The sequence below is a fragment of the Salarias fasciatus genome, chromosome 13 (genome assembly GCF_902148845.1).
Source record: "Salarias fasciatus chromosome 13, fSalaFa1.1, whole genome shotgun sequence".
In the NCBI taxonomy this organism is placed as follows: Eukaryota; Metazoa; Chordata; class Actinopteri; order Blenniiformes; family Blenniidae; genus Salarias; species Salarias fasciatus.
In genome coordinates, this window is record NC_043757.1 from 7533377 (window position 1) to 7552390 (window position 19014).

The 19014-nt window shown below is 40.5% G+C and overlaps 1 protein-coding gene across 2 annotated transcripts in view; it reads right to left on the reverse strand.

Moving 5' to 3' along the window:
- Positions 1 to 19014, reverse strand: part of LOC115399547 (B-cell linker protein-like) — a 32822-nt gene that overhangs the window by 3413 nt on the left and 10395 nt on the right. The window contains exons 3-22 of one of the 2 annotated variants that reach the window (XM_030106974.1): positions 13912 to 13958; positions 8823 to 8888; positions 8342 to 8388; positions 6056 to 6099; positions 4976 to 5087; positions 4620 to 4723; positions 4466 to 4538; positions 4283 to 4366; positions 3594 to 3619; positions 3476 to 3504; positions 3093 to 3149; positions 2909 to 2933; positions 2774 to 2825; positions 2619 to 2682; positions 2510 to 2537; positions 2400 to 2427; positions 1032 to 1107; positions 914 to 942; positions 773 to 825; positions 606 to 689 (exon numbers count right to left, since the gene is read on the reverse strand). In XM_030106974.1, the coding sequence (XP_029962834.1) occupies positions 606 to 689; positions 773 to 825; positions 914 to 942; positions 1032 to 1107; positions 2400 to 2427; positions 2510 to 2537; positions 2619 to 2682; positions 2774 to 2825; positions 2909 to 2933; positions 3093 to 3149; positions 3476 to 3504; positions 3594 to 3619; positions 4283 to 4366; positions 4466 to 4538; positions 4620 to 4723; positions 4976 to 5087; positions 6056 to 6099; positions 8342 to 8388; positions 8823 to 8888; positions 13912 to 13958 (1128 nt within the window). Of the gene's footprint in view, positions 1 to 605; positions 690 to 772; positions 826 to 913; positions 943 to 1031; positions 1108 to 2399; positions 2428 to 2509; positions 2538 to 2618; positions 2683 to 2773; positions 2826 to 2908; positions 2934 to 3092; positions 3150 to 3475; positions 3505 to 3593; positions 3620 to 4282; positions 4367 to 4465; positions 4539 to 4619; positions 4724 to 4975; positions 5088 to 6055; positions 6100 to 8341; positions 8389 to 8822; positions 8889 to 9427; positions 9605 to 13911; positions 13959 to 19014 lie in introns of those variants that run through there. The other variant, XM_030106975.1, reaches the window with a different exon arrangement.

Here is a 19014-nt window from a genome sequence, read left to right on the forward strand (position 1 = left end):
TGACCTCAAGGAAACAGAGTCGTCAGAAAGAGACACAAAAACAAATGCAAAGCGACCTTTAGACATAAAACAATGACAAGGACACACATATCCAACTATCCATTTTCCACCGCTTATCCTGGACCGGGCTGCGGGGGCAGCAGTCTAGTATAGATACAAAATGACCACAATGCAAAAATGATACAAAATTATTAAAGCAAAAACACAAAATGTAAAACAACAAAGGCCCAAAGCTTTCACAAAATAAGCAAACTAAATTAAAGAGACATACAACTGCATGAAAAAAAAACATGACAGCTGTCACAACAAAGGTTTTCATAGAGATCTCAAAATGATGAAAAAAACGTATTAAGAGAAGCATTATCGTTATTAAATTCACCCATTAACAGCAACAACAGATGCAAATGAAACCACAAAACAAGAAACACAAAAGACCCACAAACAGAAACCAAAAGGTTAAAAATGCTGCCAATAAAAGAGAAAATCAAATGTGAAATGAGCACAGAGATGCACAATAAAATAGTTTCATAAATACATGCTGTAAAGTAACCACAACAGACACTGTGGAATACTGTGGAAAATCCTCAAAAGATTGTGATTCTCACTTTGTTTGAGCGATACAACGCATCATCTGCAGTCTTGCGATCGCACGTGTTGGCAAACCAGGGTCTCCTGAAGATGTCTGCATCCTGGAGAGGAATCAGAGGTCCGTTCAACCACCTCTCTCCATGTTAACGTCATGTTCAGATGTCAGAAATGTGGAAACACGTACCATGTCTTGGTCTGTTGGCCCACTTTCTGTGGTAACGCTTCCTCTCTCAGGCTCTGAGAACAACAAATACACAAACCAACCATTGACGCAGACAAAAGTGTGAAATCTGCTCCGCAAAGATGCAGGTTGAGGTTTACTTACTGAGAGAAGCTGTCTGTGGGAAGGGTACTCTGCAAGGAAGCCCAAAATCCAGACATCGTAAACATACAGCACAATTAAGGATTATCCATGTTGTAAGCATGCAAAGTGTTTTTCTTACTTTGGTCGTTTCAAGTCCAGTGTGAAAGGTTTTGGGGGAAGTTTGTGGTGAGTGTGGTCCAAAGGCAATGTTCTGCCTGACAGAATGCATAAAACAGGCAAAATTAGAGTGATTGCTCACTGAAATAATTAGGATCATAAAGCAATCCGTAGCTGATCGTGATCACAAATCAGCAGTTTGAATTAGAGATTAACATCTGCTGTAAATGGAAAGATTAAATTAAAATGATCAACTAAGACAGAGTGCAGAACAAGTGTGGAGTACAACAGCTACATGCTTCTGCTTTCATAGTATTAACCTTGAAATATCATACCTGATATTATGTTTTTCAATATCTTATAGATCACAACAACCATAAACAACTAATTAATTTATTGTAAAATTTGTGAAAAAGGCCAACAACAAATACATATACTGCTTATGTGAGACATGTTATTAAAAGCATTAATCACATAAGTTCACACTGAATTCATCAGGATTAGCAGCTCTGATTGAATTGGGCTTTAAAATTAAAGTATTTGATGTGTATTGATGGCAACATTTAGAAAGTGATGTCTGTTTAAATGGAAACAGCAGGAACACTGAAAACTATGTAGTTTTCATGTTGAACCACTAGTGGGTGCTGTTGTTTGTTTTTGTGATGAAACGTGCAGACATGATGGTGAAGTTCGATTCTTCACAGTGAATTACTGATTCCAGTCAGCAGGTGGGCTTTTCATTGTGACGTTGTGGCTTTGATTCCCCGTCTCACCCCGTCCATATATCCAAATGTCCCTGAGCTGTCCTCAAACTGCTCGCATTAAAGTAGACTGCCACCTGCTTTTTAAAGGAGCCTAATCCTCAGATGTCAGGTTTCATATTTCCACAAACTATATTTGAGCAGCCGTGGCACCAGAGCTCGACTTGCTAGTATGAAGACGGGTCTGCGCGCAGTCATTGTGACTGAGGACATGCTTCTGTCATTTCTGCTGTTTCCGTGTAAATGAACATCCTCTTTAAAAAGAAGCAGAACTTTTCTGAACTGAAATTGCAAAAGCGATGCGTTTTCACTTGAATCTGAAGCTCCTGCTATCAATGCCCTGCTTCGCCAGTCACTTGGCACTGCCACTTTCCTTTTTCCCATCAACATTTTCACACACGGTGCACAGCACGACCTGATTGTAACCCTGCAGTGCACCAGTGTGGAAGCATCTGCATTCCTTATGTTTGTTTTTCATTCACATTTTGTTGTTAATTTGCCACCCCTGTGTCTGTAATCAAATCATCAGGGAATCAACAAAGCAAGGAACACAAGTGTTTCTGGGATGAAACTTAAGCCAAAGAGGAAGACGGCACAGATTGCCTGAAACACTTGATTGAAACACTTACTTTCACCCTTTGGTTTTACTTCAGGCTTCTAGAAAACAGAAATCACAGTTAGAGATAATCAGCGGCACATTTACAGTCAACACTTGAGGCATAAAAACTGAAACTCCTACCGGTCCTACAGGTGGCTTTGGAGATCTCCTGTTGAAGATGATTACCAGACAATCAGGCGATTTGTTCTCAAAAACAAACAGTTGAACCATGTGAACGCTGTTTACTCACGGTCTGGGTAAAGGCTTTAGGAAACGTGGAGGAGGAAGACCCTCTGCTGGTTTATCGCTGGGGGCTGCAGGTGTAAAGCAGAGTGGGTTAAAATACGGTGTTTCCTACAGAACTGAAGTCGCTCTGGTTTCGATCACTTTCATTTGTGCGCTCACCGTCATCTGGATCACAGACTTCATATTCATCGTCACATGTTGGCGTCTGGATCTGCGAAATAAAACAGATGTGAGTGCCGTGTGAGCCAATAAAAACTTTATAAAATGAGGTATTGAATATCTGTTGTCACTCACAGGCGAATGAGATCTCATATTCCCCCTAAAGGACGAAAACCGATCAGTTGTAGTAGGAGACAAAGTGGAATTTCAACAGTAAAGATAAAACGGATGTTACTCATTAGTGACACACAGTGGACAAAAATAGTATCACCGAAGTTTTATATAGTGTCTCTCTAAAGTTGAATGTTGCATGTCTTACCTTGGGCTGGGTTTTGGTGGTAAAGGATGCGGCTGCATCGGCGGGATTGGATACAGTCTGAAAGACAAGCAAGAAAATAATAACATGATTGTGGAAACTTTTTCAAAAAGTGGATTTTAGAGCCTTTACTCAAGTGAAAGAATCAACATCATGGTGTAAAAAAGATAAAAGTATGTGGCATTAAATATTAGTCAGGGATTGTGAAGTACTCAAGGAGTAATGTGCAACTAACAAAAGTAACTTAAGATGTGAAATGTTTGTCTTGTGTTCCTTTGAACATATATTTTGAATATTTATGAACTGTGTTTGTTTTAAAAATACTTAAGTTAACATGCAGTTATATGAACAAATCAACAGTGATTTAAAGAAGGTTTCAAACAGACCTGTTCAGTGAAGATGTGGAGGAGTTCTCCTGTGAAGAAATACAATACAGTCAATTCATTTAATGTGGAAAAAAAACACATACAAAAGAGTGATTTGTGTGAAACGTAGAGAACTGACCTTGCTGTCAGGCATTTCATAAAATTCTAGAAAATACAAAGAGCAGGAATCAGAGAAGCAGAAAACCTCCAGTGCTGTGCTCAGCATGCATTGCTACCTGCTTCAGGTACTTTTCACTGCCTCTCAATGGAGTGAGAGTATTTGCATTTTAGTTGAGCACCATGCATGGCGGAAATCTTCAAAGCTGTACGAGTGTGTGTGATACTGGGTGAATGTGATGTGAAACACTTTTTACAGGGCTATATCAGTAAAACCCATTTGTTATTTATCATATTATCATGATCCCCCAAAATCCCCCAAACTGCACTGACCTGTTTCATAGATAAATAGATTTGTGTATCATCTGCATGACAGTGGAAGCTAATGGAGTGTTTCTTGATAATATTCCTTAAAAGAAGCAGGTATAATATGAAGAGTATGGGCCCTAACACAGAGCCCTGTGGAACTCCATGTTCAACTTGGCTGAGGGCCCCAAAGAAAGATCATTCAGGAGTGAAACAAAATGGCCAAAAAGATGTTAAAAGTGGCCACACGACTGAGAGAAAAGCTGTATTATCTGGCAGCCTCTGCCGTGTGACAAACCAGCGGCCAGATGAAGTCATGATCTGAATCACCTGATCGGATCACATGCAGTTTGTGTTTCATCATGTGGAAGGATCTGCTTGTGGTGAGCGAAGACCGAGACCTACCAGGACTGGGCTGACGCTCTGGTACATGTGGAGGCAACATGGGGAGGTCTCTTCTCGCTCTGCTCCCACTGTGAGACAAACGACCTGAGCAGAGGAGAGCAAGGTGTCATGGGAAACGCTGTGGCAACAATGTCTCTGTTTGGGCTCTGAACAGTTCTCTGTCTGATCGTTCTCCTCGCTTACTGGCAGGTGGGTTCTCCGCTGGTTCTACATAGTTGTCATCGTCTGTATTAGCATCTGGATCGACGTAATCTTCCTGCACGACACAGGAAACACTGATCAGCCGTTTACTCCACGAGGTGAAAACAAACTATGTGAAGACTCAAGCTTGCTCTACTTCGTCGCTGCCGTCCGGCGTGGGCTCGGCTGGTAGCTGTTTGGACTGTTTACCCGGGCGAGCGGGCTTCCTGGGGGGCTGGCTGGGTCGGGTACGGCAGCTGTCTGGAAAGCAGAAGCAGAAGCAGAAACAGGACGTCAGCATTTGCATAAAGGGCAGATCCCGAAAACGTGTGTGTTGCAGAGTTGGCACAACAGTTCATTTGAATTGGGACACTGAGTATGATGAGAACAAGTCAAGCTGTGAGAAAATGTGAACAAACATAAAGGAGACATTTAAAATCTCCCACCAAGCAAGCTGACACGTACTTTAAAAAATAGAGGGGAAAGTGAATTCATCATCGTAGGTGCACTGACCGATGTATTCCCCTCTGGGAAAGGATCCAAAAGGAGTTGAGGGGAAGACTCTGTGACTCGGAGGAGGCTCGTAGCTGTCATCCTCACGAGGACACTCATACATATCATTGTCCTGACAGAAAAACATTTCAAACAGATATCTGTGACCACAGAATGGATCAGAACGATTGATTTGAAACAAAAAGAAAGAAAAAAAAAATACACACATTGGTATGCAAATCCCTCAAATCTACATTCAGGTGGGAGTCATACAAAGACAACATGTGTTAGAGCCAAACGTTTTGAAGTATCTGTAAATGTTATGTGTGCAATACTTTAAACAGAGAACCAAGCTGAGTAATCCTGAGTTTGATACCTACATCAGGAGTTACATATAAACAAGCTTATAAAGCAACTGAAGGTGGAGTAAGCAGCAATAACATACAGTTCTGAATAACTGCAACTGCATTTTGATGTAAAATGATTTTATTTAGACTTTTATAGTTATAAATTAAATGGGACAAGAAAAATGCACTGAATGTGAACTGTGTATATATTGAGGTGGTTTAATAGACATGATCTGGAGGAGGTGTGAGTGCTCCTCTGTTTCTTACTCTTTATTCTACACACTGTTTTTATTACTGTGATCACTGTGCCTGGGGCCCATAACAAAAACTAAAGTAAAATTATTACTGTAACGGTAACACTTTATTTGAAGCCCCCCTGTATAACACGTTATAAGTACATTTATAAAGCATTATAATGTCATTATAACATGTGTAGCTATAGTTATAAACATTCATAGATGATCACAATGCCAGGACCTAACCCTAACCCTAACCCTATGCTGTATAGTGAGTTATAAAGCATTGTGATCATGTATGAGTGTTTATAACTACTTATAATGTGTTATACTGGGTACTTAAAGTAAAGTGTTACCATAGTAACTTTTTAGTTGCAGCTGTACCGTTTCTCTATCAAGTTGCCAACATCCTGTTTATTCAAACACAACGTTGATTTGATTAGAATGAAATGAATGCTTTGACAAACATTTTCCACGACATGTGTGGAGTGAGGCTGATGCATTTCTTCCTAACTCACGTAATCGGGTTCGGACAGTTGATCATCGCTCTCCCTGTTGTCATCTGTGAACAGAGATAAGAGTTCATGTCAGCAGACAGAAATAACACAGACAGACACTTGATGGTTAAATGTCGCCAAACTGAAGGTCGGAATCATTTGAATAACCACCAATTCGCACCATTGCATTGTTTTACGCCAAAACCCTCAACCTTGGTGTGGAACCAGTGAAGCATGTCTCCTAACCTCTTCAAGCATTGCATGAGTCCTCATCGAGTGCAGACGGCTCAGTTTCTATGGCGCACGTGCAAATGCACGTGCAAACACACGTGCGACTCCATCAATGCATGGAAGGTGAAGCAATTTTCTGATGCAATGGAGTGTCAGACAGTCATATGCATACAATTAGCCAACATGGACGCTTCTTCTTCCTGCTTATTTTCAGTTAATAAATACAATACAAGCAATATATTCCTCTTTATTTTTTAATGTATTGTTGAATTACTTTCCAGGAAGAGAGCTGTAAAATAAAAGAACAAGTCATGCGATTCCTCGTAAAACTGCCTCGAATGTCTGGAGTTATCAAAAACTAGACCACAATGAAGTGAATTAAAATATCTAGATTATGTGTGAATGACCTCAAAGTTTCAGAAGCCACAGTTATTGTTGTTTTGGGTAAAAGTCTGTCCTGATCTGGCTGCTGATTGTTGTGTAATCATGCTGAAACATCTTTGACGCCTCCAGAACTAAATGTTGTGGTTTGCCTCTGAAACTGGCAACGTCTTTCAAAATGGTTCGGAAGTCAATGCTTGCAAAATAGGTCAGAATTTAAAAGCGATCAGAAATTACAAATTGACATATTGCTGTCATGTTTAAGCAGCCTTTCATAACCGCATCATAGAACTGAGTAATGGAGTGTGTGCTGCTGTTCTCTCAGCTGTTTCGTTGCTTCTTCGCTTCATTGTTCATAAATCAGTTTTACAAAGGATTGAACCTGGTTACGGAGCATCTTCCTCCCACTTAGAGATGAACTTCAGTGAATCAGAGTGATTCATGCAGTGCTGACGGCTAATGAGTCACAGAAACAGCAAAGTAATACAGCGAGGAGCACATTTTTACCTGAAGAGGAGCGCTCTCTTCAGTCAGGGGTGTCCGACACATTTTAGTTGAGATTTCACAAGCAGCCCAATGATCATCTGGACCAGAAAACTGGGCCATGGTACCTTTTGATTTGAAATTTTAGCGTTTTTATTTGTTGCGGAACAGAGTATGTGTGATGAAAATGTCAACATATTTGCAAAGCCAAACAGTTACAACTGAAAATGAATACACTGACGCCTGTTTTGATGAAAGCTTCTGGTGCAAAATCCAGTGAAATGTCCCTGTAGCGCTGCGTTATGTAATGATGTAGTAAATCTTCACCTCGTTATGTAACAGCACCACATTTTGTAATAATCTGCCATGTTTTGTAATAACATCCTTTAAAGGCATATTGCAATAAACTTTGTAATAACTAAATACAAAAAGTAATAATTTGGTGTAGTATGTAATAAACCATCAAAATTGATGCTTTGATTGAAAAATAATGAGATTCCAGCTTTAATTAGAATGGACTTCAAGAAACTAGTTTGATTGCTCAGGCCTGAATCAAAAGTCACTGTATTCATTATAACACATGAAATCTGGATTATGTTGCGAAGTTATGATAGATGATACAAAGCATAAAAAAGCACTAACACCAGCAAAATCTCTGTTTGTGTGTTGATGTAACACAAGGGGATAAAAGTAAATTACCTATGAGGAAAAACATTTGGAATATTTACAGTATAAAAATTACTCCAACGTAAACTTCTCTCATTACGACTGATTGAAGACTAAAAATAACCACTTCAAATGATTGAAGAACGTACAATGAACAACATTCCTCCTGTCTCTCTTTACATCCACATTGTTTACATCATTTCTTTCATTCCTTCTTTTCCTTTCTTCCTTTCAAGCCACAAAGTATTCAGTAATGTATTATGTCTTCCAGTGTTCTTGATTTGGAAGTCTGTGTACCTCAACAAGAGGTTTTATATCAAGTTTGATATTTTTCCTAATTATTAAACATCGTGATTTGGTGGACCGGATTGGAGCCTTTTGTTGGTCAATTTAGGCACCTGAGCCTTATGTTGGACACCTCACGTACTAGGAAGCTTCCTGAAAGAGTCAGTTTTCAAATAATTTCACTGTTTTCCAGATGCACAGGGCAGCAGAGTAACCCGAAGTGTATGTTCTGCTTTAACTCAGATGCTCTGACCAGCTTACCTTGGTAGTCTCTTGCCGGCACATTTGGACGTGGTTTGCTCTTCAGCCTGTCTCACACACACACACACACACACACACACACACACAGCAGAGAGCAGCTCAACAAAACGCAGTGGAAACAGTTGCCGTCTTTAGGCAAAGGCATGAAAACACGCAGGATGAGAACCAATGGCTTCAGTAACGCACGTGTCAGGATCTATCCCCGCATCTTTAATCGGGCTCGTTTCAGGAAAGTAAAGTGAGACAACAGCCATCTGTTCAAGGTATTTTTGGTTCACACGTCTCTTGTGTTTTATTCCAAGCGTTGTGAAAGAGGAATTGGCATTCGCCAGTGATGCATGTACACAAACCACATGGAGAGTTTTTAGACCAGCAGACCTTTCACACATTTACTGCCTATTTAAATCTTCCTCTCTGTACTTTCATCCATTGGAAAAAAATCAGTGTTGAAAAAAAGTTGCTGATGTTTGAGAAAACCCACCGTTTGAGTCTGTTCAGAAGGCTGCCGTCATTTTTCTTGATGTCTTGAACGAGCTTCTGCAGCTGCCTGGAAAACATCACATTTTCAATTTTTCTGCTTTGCCTAAGTCAGATAAGTCTTTTGTGAAGCTTGGTTTTCAGATAAATGGATAAAATTTGGAAGCCTTGACTTCATGAAGAAATGGAGGCCATCATCCTGCAGTTCCATCTTTCACTAGGACCTATTCGCTGATGACAAAATCGTTGCTGGACAGTCGAGAAACTTCGAGAGGAATTGTCAACCTTCGCACAGCAATCATAAACACACAAAATCTGAACTGTCAAAGGTCAGACGCATGTCAAACAACACACACGTCTGACAAAATCACTCCTTGATGTCTATTCCTCTGTACAGTTTCAGTTGGATCTCTCTTAGATCTTTTAGAGAACTTCTGGATTAAATAGTTTCAAATTTAGCCTGTTGTTTTACTGCCTGTAGGAGAAACCTTCATCGAGCCAAAATGAGATGAAATGTGAAACATTCTTTGTGCCGACAGCGAAACACACAGTTTAGATCAATAGAAAAACAACTGAGTCGGAATGTAAAAGCAAAGCTCAACCTCTTACCGGATCTTTGCCGTGGCGGGAGCAGCGAGTTTACTCAGTGTCTCCACGTTCATGTTTAATCCCAAATGTGATTGCATTTTCAGCCTTCATTCGTCCTCAGGTGTGGTGTGGATTAATCAAAGAAGGTGAGGAAGAAGAAAGGTGTGTGGCACGTCAGGTTGCTGGCAGAATTGTAAATGAAGGAGGTGTTTGAGCGAGTCTTTCTGTTTCTGTCACAGGGGAGGGAATATGTTCGGGCCGCCGCTGTCGGAGGAGTCACTTCTCTTTTCCTCTGCCTACATGCACACACACACACACACACACACACTAGGACAAACTTCTTGCACCACATCTCTGAACTGACTCCAATCCCCCTTCCTCCACCACCACAGCTGCAGATAACCACTGTCGACTGTTTCACACGCTGCCCTGTTGTCTCGACTCTTTTGAAATCTGTTGCGAAATCCTTGAGTCCAGAGATGTTATTGACAGGTAATGAATCACAGAAACAACCAATTAGTCCACCAATTGTTCGTTTTTTTTGTTTTTAAATTTGCAGTAACTAGTGGAATCACTAGTAATAGTAATTTTGAGCAACTTCCATGACTTTTCCACGGTTGCTATTGTCATAACTTAATGTCTTGCCAGTTTATTTATTAATTTTGATACACAAAAGTTCATTTACTGGGTTTTTCAGCAGTTTGTTCGAGTCTTGGGCTTTTGCAAAAAAAATGAATTTAGTATTTAGTGGCAGTTCTTATATTTCAGAGTAATTCAAAAGAGTATGTTTCTGTCTGTTTGCCCCAAGCCTACTATCAAAAAACCAAATAAACAACAACTTCAACATAAAGCCAAGTTCAACGATGCCTTCCGGTGCAAAATACAATGAAATATCCAAAGAAAACCGAGAGAGATAGTGATCAAATGTGTTCTCAATCTGTTGAGAAATCATAGTTATCATGACTCTTTTGAGTAAGGTAAACACAGTCCTATAGATATATATATATATATAGGACCAGATTCATGTATATATATATGTATATATATTCATATATATATATGAATGATAAATGTAATTTAACATGAATGTGTGCTGTTCTTCTTCTGATCAACAGGAAGATCACATCTGAGGTCATCCAACATGTCTTCTATATATAACATCAGTGCACAGCCCTTTCCTGTTGGTGTGTTTGGTCTCCATGGAGACAGCTGTGAGTGTCTGCTCTACTTTTGTTCACATTCAGCAAGAGAAGGGAAAACCACTGTGGTGGGAAACATCCAGCGCGCTAGACGAGACATAGTTTTTCAGGAACCTTCTGCAGATGATTCATGATTAGAAAGAATTCTTCTGTCACCAGTCTGACGCTGCAACTGTGACATAACGCTGAAATATGCTTCCGTTCGAAGAAAAGGCCTCAACACATGTAGGAATTCTCAATGCTTTTCACAATTTCCCTTTCCTTTGGAAAATAATATGTTGAAGTCATGTTCTATGAGAGTGTTGGGTAACTAGCCTGCTTGTGAATACCTCTTCATCTGCACATGAAGAAATAAAAAAAAGTCAATATCTGCTTTAGGTAGAGGGACTGGACCAGTTTGGCCTTCTTTTCACTAAATGCAGTCCTAAAACTGTTTAACCTTTAAAATGAAGACGACAACGCATATAAACTTGTATATAAAATTTTGCCATATTCATTAAAACTGTATCTGATGTTGGATTTGTGACACTGAAAAACTATCATAAAGAACCGTTAATATTTGTCTGCAGTTTTTAATCGTTCTTTTACCATATTCGCATGGCAACACAGAATAAAAAAAATGAAAATAAAGAAAGTTATACAGACTTTGTGAATTTCAAAGACGCATGATGTAAGATTTGAGTTATTCCACTTCTGTGCACTGTGTGGCAGTAAAGAGCCACTGTGAATAAATGTTGGGAAGTGTTGTGCAGCTTTTCTAAAGTTTAACCTTTCCATGAATGTCCTCCTTCTTTTTTTCTAGTCATAAAAGTTGGTAGAGTGACTCACTGTACCATCTGGTGGTCAAATGTGGCATTACAAGATTGACTAGGCTAAAACTTTGACATGTTTCTAAAAAAAATGTGCCTTTCAGTCTTGATGGGATACTGTCACAGTAAAGTATTAGTGCCGAATTATTGCAATACTTTACTATATTTATTGCTGTCACCATCCATATTAATGCAGCATTACCTTTTCAATATAAATTATCTCAATAATTAAATTACAATAAGGTGTTGTCACAACACTTGAGAAACAAAACTCTCAAAATATGTAAGTTGTAATATAGTTGTATCGTTGATGTTGTGCTGTATTGAAGCTTTAATATGACAATACCAAACTGATATTGTCACAAAATATATGTTAGCATATCTTTTAAATATAGTTCTCACAATATACATTTCTTGTTATAGAGTAATATTATAATATGTCAATTGTTATGCTCTAATACTGTTAAATATCAAAGATTGATAATCCAGTAACATACAGTATTCTTTAAAATGCAGTATTACAGAAACAATATAAAGTCATCCCTTTGTCTGAGTCATCATATAGTTTTATAATAAATCCCAGGAGGATGAAAAACGCATTTTCATGTCATTTCTCATCAAGGGATCATATCACTTCACCAGAAAGAAACCTTGTCATCTGTTATTCAAATTAATGCCTGATGTGTTGTAACAAACCAGTGAAAAGTCATTTTTGATTATTTCCTCAACAGAAGTCAAAACACTGGAGAAAAAGATCTGAATCTACTGTAAATCTATGGCGGAAATCTGTCAATGAGGATTTATTGCAATTACATTTGGCTTACATGTGAGTTTCAGATAAACCTGTGGATGTTCAATAGAATAAAACAACAACAAACGGAGGCAAATAAATGTTCAGTTTCGCCTTGAGCTTTACTGTAGTGACATCTTGAGTGATTAATGCCAGATTTAAAATGCAAACAATATTTCTGCCTGTTCAAATTATTTTCCTCAACATCAGCACAGCACTACTGGTTTATGGGCCACTCCTTTGGGGAACAGATATAGCTGAAACAATTTGATTAACAGGAAATAAAGCGCGCTGCGTGTAAATGTTCCTTAATCCCACTTAAAGCCACCGTCTGATTTACTTCATGATCAGTTTTTGTGGGGTTAAAGTGTGTTGCATACTCTGAAGTGTGGCCTTGACCTGTTTATAGTGACAGGAAGCATGAATGGAGACCTACTTTAATTTTTCATTTTGTTCATTTCATATAAATAAATGTTGCATTTCCTTTTCCTTTTTGTCATAATGGTGTAAACATGAAGACCCCAAGGCCCTCAAGAGAAAGTTTATTAAGTTTCCCCAGAGCCAGAAGAAATAAGGAGAAGCAGCTTTTAACAACTTGAACAAACTTTCTGCATAGTCTTTTAAATCAAGGTTTATAAATGTATTATTAATGGCTCAGACTTTCCATTAAACAATTAGTTTTACTTATTTGATTACCTTTATCTTCTTAAAGTTTTTAGTGAATCTGTTCTCCTTTTTGATCCCTTTGTTTTTAATGTTTTTCTTAAATCTTAATCACTTAATATAGAGATTTTTAATCACTTTATTTTAAAGTATTTCCTTGTAAAGCACTGTGAATTTCCTTGTGTCCATAGAAATACATGTGCTTTGCCTTATTTCATTCGTTCATTTATCTATTTATTCCTAACATAAATGAGATCCATTTCATGTGGAGATAGCACTGTCAGATTTTGTTTTTCAATCCGACCACGTCAGTTTAAGTGACGTGTGCAGGTGTGGGCATGCATGAAGAGGAACATAGCGCAGCCACAGAAAACAGACGTGCAGGTGTTGTCTGACACGCACACACGCGCACACACACACACACACACACACACACACACACACACACACACACGCTCAGTCTTGTATTTCTATCCTTGTGGGGACCGTCCATTGACTCCCATTCATGTCTAGCCCCTAACCCTGACCCTTACCCTAACCCTAACCCACACCACAACAAAGCCTAACCCTAAAGAAATGTTTTTGCACTTTTACTTTTTTCAGTAACAACAACATGGTCAAGAAAACACTGTTTCTCCTACTTAGGACCGGAAAAAGGTCCCCACAAGGCACGTCGTTCCACGTTTTGCTATCCTTGTGGGGACATTTGGACCCAACAAGGATAGAAATACGAGAACGCGCACACACACACACACACACACACACACACACACACACACACACACACACACACACACACACTCTGTAATTTCCTGTGTGACTCTTGTTTTAAGGTGACAAATAACTGCCAGATTCACCCCTTTGCTTCTGGAACCAGTCACTCAGCAAATAAGCACTCCGTGTGAAAATAAGGGCAATGAAGTGAAAATATGTGAATACGTTCCATAAATGGAAATGTACAAGAGAAAAGAGAGAGAGACTGAAGGAAGGAAAGCAAAGTGCAGCAAAGGGAGAGAGCGACTGAAGATACCAAATGTTACTCACGGCTGGTGGATGAGACTGAACTTGCTAATGTCGCTCTCGGACAGGTTCTGAAAAGACATCAGGGAAAAAGTGTGAATAAAGTGAAGTTCAGAGTTCACAGAGGGATTTTCACAACACAAGTCTGCACTACTAATGGACTAACAGAAGATGGCAGCATGCCTCCAAGGGCCATTTCACAATGCCTTTCAGTATAACTCAGAGTTCTGGCCGTCAGAGCTGTGGGGTCATGTTCCTGTAACCTTCTGAGTCACGGCTGATGTTTATACAAAATGAATGAAAGCTGCTGGAAGTGGCCTGAGTGACTCTGCTCTGTGAAAACTTATTCTTTTAAATCTTTTAAGGATATTTTAAAGAGAAGCCTGAAAGAAAAGATTTAACCAACACAACAAAATGTAGAGCAGCATTAATGTGGTTCATTCTTACCATTAAATTTAACCGAAAGCATCAGACACACATGTGGGGAATCTTTATAAAGCAGCTATTTATTGGAAATCAGTTATCTTGCATCTCTACTTGATTTGTTTTAACAGTTGTTTCCTGACATCCAGGTAAGTCCCGATGCACATGAGGCCTGAATTCTGAGCCATTTAATGTGATCCAGTTGGAAAGGGAGAACCTTGACCGTGTCGTGGTCAGATCGATCATACTGAACCGTGCTCATGAATCACGCTTACTGCTAATTTGATCTCTGTGCTTGGCACTTGCAACCCGTCCACAGAGATCCCACCAGGCAAGAGTTGCTCCTTGGGCCTGAAATCCACTAAATTCCCTCAGCTGGCTCCTCAACATGTGGTCATATTGTTGTGGCTGCTGTCTGCCACTGCGGCGCCTCGCTGGACGCCTCTGTGACAATAAAAGGCTCATTCGACATGTGGACCGGGCTGATAGCAAACAGTTCCTAAACCAACATCAAACACAAGCACACACAATAAAAGCAGAGAAAATAAATTAACTGGATTCTGAATGCTGTTGCCTGCATGCTTCCAATGTTTTTTTTCTATTTTTTTTTTAATAAAAGCCGCTGACCTTCAGGCTAAGTCTTCTAATCAACACAGCACCCATACGACACAATTTTCTAAATCATCACCAACTTGCAAAAAAAAAAAAAACTGCAGCTTTATGTGTCAGCGTACTGTATTTGTATTTTCCGTCTTTTTCGGCTGAATTTCAATGTCCGTGTCGCACTACGGCGATTGTGATTCCTAAATGAAAGGAAAACGATTACCATAAAATATGCAAGAAATCCCGCTAAATTATGTATTCAACTCTTCATTCATAATTCATCGCTCCAGGTCGTTACTTGCTCTGTCTTTTCCTCTCTGTTTTAAATTTTGCAGTAATGTAATGAAGATCCATGACAATGAACGTTTGGGGGAAAGTTAGGAGCCGCTCATCAGTATGGCTGAGCCTTTTCCCACAGAGTCACGTGCGAAACAAGTGTCAGGGTGTATTTTTTGAAATGCCTCCACTGGTATGTCTCCACGTCTTTTTTTTTTTTTTTTTTTTTTTTTTTTTTTTAATGAATTCCATGAGAAACTCCACAGGGAGGATGTTGCTGATGTTACGTTCCACCGATACCTTTAGATACGAGACCCTAAGATGCTACAAGAGCGTGCGTTACCTCCAGGAATAAGACCGTAGCGTAGCGGAAGCCCTTCAAGCACAGCTTGCGATTTAATCATTTGTAAATCAGAGAGTGAGATCACTTAATATGAGAGGATCTGCCTCCTTCAAAGAACTGAACGGTGAACTCACAGATACACGCTTGATCGTCACGTCAGTAAACAGCAGGGGGAAGAAATAACAAAAAAAACAAAAACAAAAAACATCCGTATGAAATCAGACTTAGCCTTCTGACACCGAATAAAATATCAAATAACCTGCCCCAGCGGATACTCAGGCTCTGCTCCCACTTTGAATTATTTATAGGAGTGTCTGTGCTTGTTCAAATGAGACACAACAGCTCTACAAGCTGCAGCCTCTTCTTTGTACCGTCGACCTGGAGCCCACACGGAGCGTAAGGACCATGCTGAACACACTGAAAACGCTCCTGCAACACACACACACACACACACACACACACACACAGTCCCGCCAGCGTGTGTGGAGGTTCATCAGTCTCGTTGCTTCAGACACCATGAGATTGTGTTAACAGTAATGAAATGTCGAGCCTTCGCTCTGCTGGGTTTTGACATATGAAGCTGTCGAATGCACCGTTTTAATGCTTTTCATGTGATAATGAAGGAGCAAAATAGGAGCAGATTATTGAACAGATTAGACGCACGTTTTGGCTACCACTCAGTATATCTCGTTTCACTTCCCGAACAGAGATGCCCCATTACCCATCGGAGACTGATCTTTGTCTGGGGGTCGTACTCCAGATCCACTGGAGTTTGGAGAATACTCCACAGGCTTTTACAGGCACTGTTGAAGTACCCTCTCTTCCCCCATTATCCCTGCTAATCAGGCTTCAGATGTATATGAATCCTCCTCATGACTGAGTGATTCAGCGTTCACAAACATACATGCAGGGTGGATGGCCTTGATGGACATGATGGCGTGTTGTGGAGACACGTGATCCACATGCGGCACTTTTCCATTTCACGGTTCTAGAACTACTCGACTCGACTCGGTTTCGGCTGTTTTCCACTGATAGAGCAGCACCTCAGCGTGGGAGGAGCCGTCATCGAGGCAACGGGACGCCTGCTGCTCTGCATGTGGCTTTTTCCTAGAAACTCCACGTACAATATTGTAATTTCTTCAAATCATAATTATTAGGTATGACGTGTGCGTTTCAAATCGCTCTCTTGTAGCAAAATTGCAGCAAATATATCAGTGTCCTGCTGTCTGCCGACGTCAGATTTTTGGCTCCACTCTGCTAGCGTGAGCCGCGGTACCAGAAAAATACCTGGTGCCAGGTATTTACACACAATGGAAAAGTGTAAAAACTAGGGATGTCCCGATCAGGTTTTTTTTTGCCACCGAGTCCGAGTCCGAGTCCGAGTCCTATCATTTTGAGTATCTGCCGATTCCGAGTCCCGATCCGATTCTTTTAGTAAAATATGTACATTATCTATGAAAAAAACCCCAAAAAATTTATGAAAAGGTCTCCTTTTTTATTTTCTTACCGTCAATTCAAAACAACACAGCAGTATGTTGCACACATTGCTGTCTCTCTGTAATCACATCTTTTTGTAGCACGGAAAACCTAAATACATCTAATTTAGCCCATTAAAGCCGGGCACACATTACCGCTTCAGGGCGCAGCAGTGGCCAGAAATGTTCAATATAAAGTTACGAGGCAGTGCAGCAACACGATCTGTACCCGGAAACAGGATCAGTTATGCATATGCGCGAGTTTGATGCGTTTCATTGCCCAAGAAAATAGCTGATTAGCGCAAAGGAGAAGAAAAAAAGACCCGGCGTCATTGGTAGAACTGTGCAACAGCGCTTCCGGGTTTAATGATAGAATTGCGCAACAACGCCACTACCGTAAATGCGTCCCGGCTTCAATGGGTTAAAAAGGAAATTAAAGAAAAAATAAACATATGTATCCAACCGAGTCCAAATCGGGAGGAAACTTCTGATCCCGATCGAGTCCGTAATCACGTGATCGGATCGGGACATCCCTAGTAAAAACCAAGTCAGGTGGAGTTGAGTGTTAATGGAAAAGCATCAATATCCTCATGTTTGGTTGTGCTGGCAAAATATTTATTTATTTATTTGATTCCTTCATACTTTTTTAGAAAATTAGCTGGGATTGACTCAAGCGCCAACCTCTGCTGGTGAAAAGTGAAGTCCGATTTCAAATGTTCAATACGCAGACGTCTTTCTCAAATCCTCAATACGGGATTTCAGAACACCGTGGGTGACGTCACATGAGCCAGTGTCAAGAAGTTGTGTTTTCAGTGGCTTCGAGCATCGTTTAGTAAAAAAAACCACCAAACTGCAACAACAGTTTGGACTTTTAACTTGAAAACAATCCACAGGTGATTAAGAGAAGTGGGCATGAGGGAAGTATATTAAAGCTGGGGTTGGCGATCTTGGAAAACTAGCATGTAGCACGAATGTAACATCTCCCAAGGCTCCGCCCAGCTCCCACCCCATTGGAGGAGCTCCGTTGGGAGCGGAGACGCAGAGACGTTCCGTGCGCGCGGTGCGCGCGGCACTTCCGCGTCCAGTGCGTTCCTGGCGTAACCTGTCCTAAGCGTTCGTTTTTTTTTATTTGCACAATGCCAAGTATGGCGCACTCACCGGTAAGTAAGCTTTAAAGCTAGGGTTGGCGATTTGAATGAGATACATTTTTTTAAATACTGGTTAAAATTATCTTTATGACCCGATGGGAAGCAATTCATAGCGTGTTTTTAAAGTAGTTTGGAAAATATCCGCTATCTACAGCAGGAGTAAAACGGGAAAAACAGCAACCAATCGTCTTGACGGGACACCTTTTTTTAAACCAATCAAATCCCTTCACCGGGCGACCTGCCTCCTGCACGTACATATCAATGGCGTGCACTGACCCTGGTTCAGTGCACGCGTAGAAGGACGGAGCGTCGTTGCAGAATGGCGGAGAAGAATGTTTGGGGCTTTACTTACCGGTGAGTGTGCCATAACTTGGCTTAGTGCAAATAAAGAAAAACGAAGCGCTGAGGACAGGTTACGCCAGGAACGCACTGGACGCAGAAGTGCCGCGCGCATTGCGCGCAGCGCGCGGAACGTCTCCGCGTCTCCGCTCCCAACGGAGCTCCTCCAATGGGGTGGGAGCTGGGTGGAGCCTTGGGGAGATGCTACATTCGTGCTACATGCTAGTTTTCCAAGATCGCCAACTCTAGCTTTAACCATGAAGCTGCAGAACAAGACAAAAGGCATAGACCAGACGAAGTCAGTCAGTTAAAGTCAGATTGTACTTCATTCTTTCAACTTTAGGATTCATCTTCTGGCTCATGTGAGCTTCTATACTTCTACGCTTCATGTGGCAAAAAACCTCTTTCCTTTGGTTGGTAGCAGTGATGATGCATGCGCATCATTTTACAAACTGCAATGATCATGTCAAAGAGGAGCGGCTATAAATCATGTCACTCACACACCCACACATGCTGGATA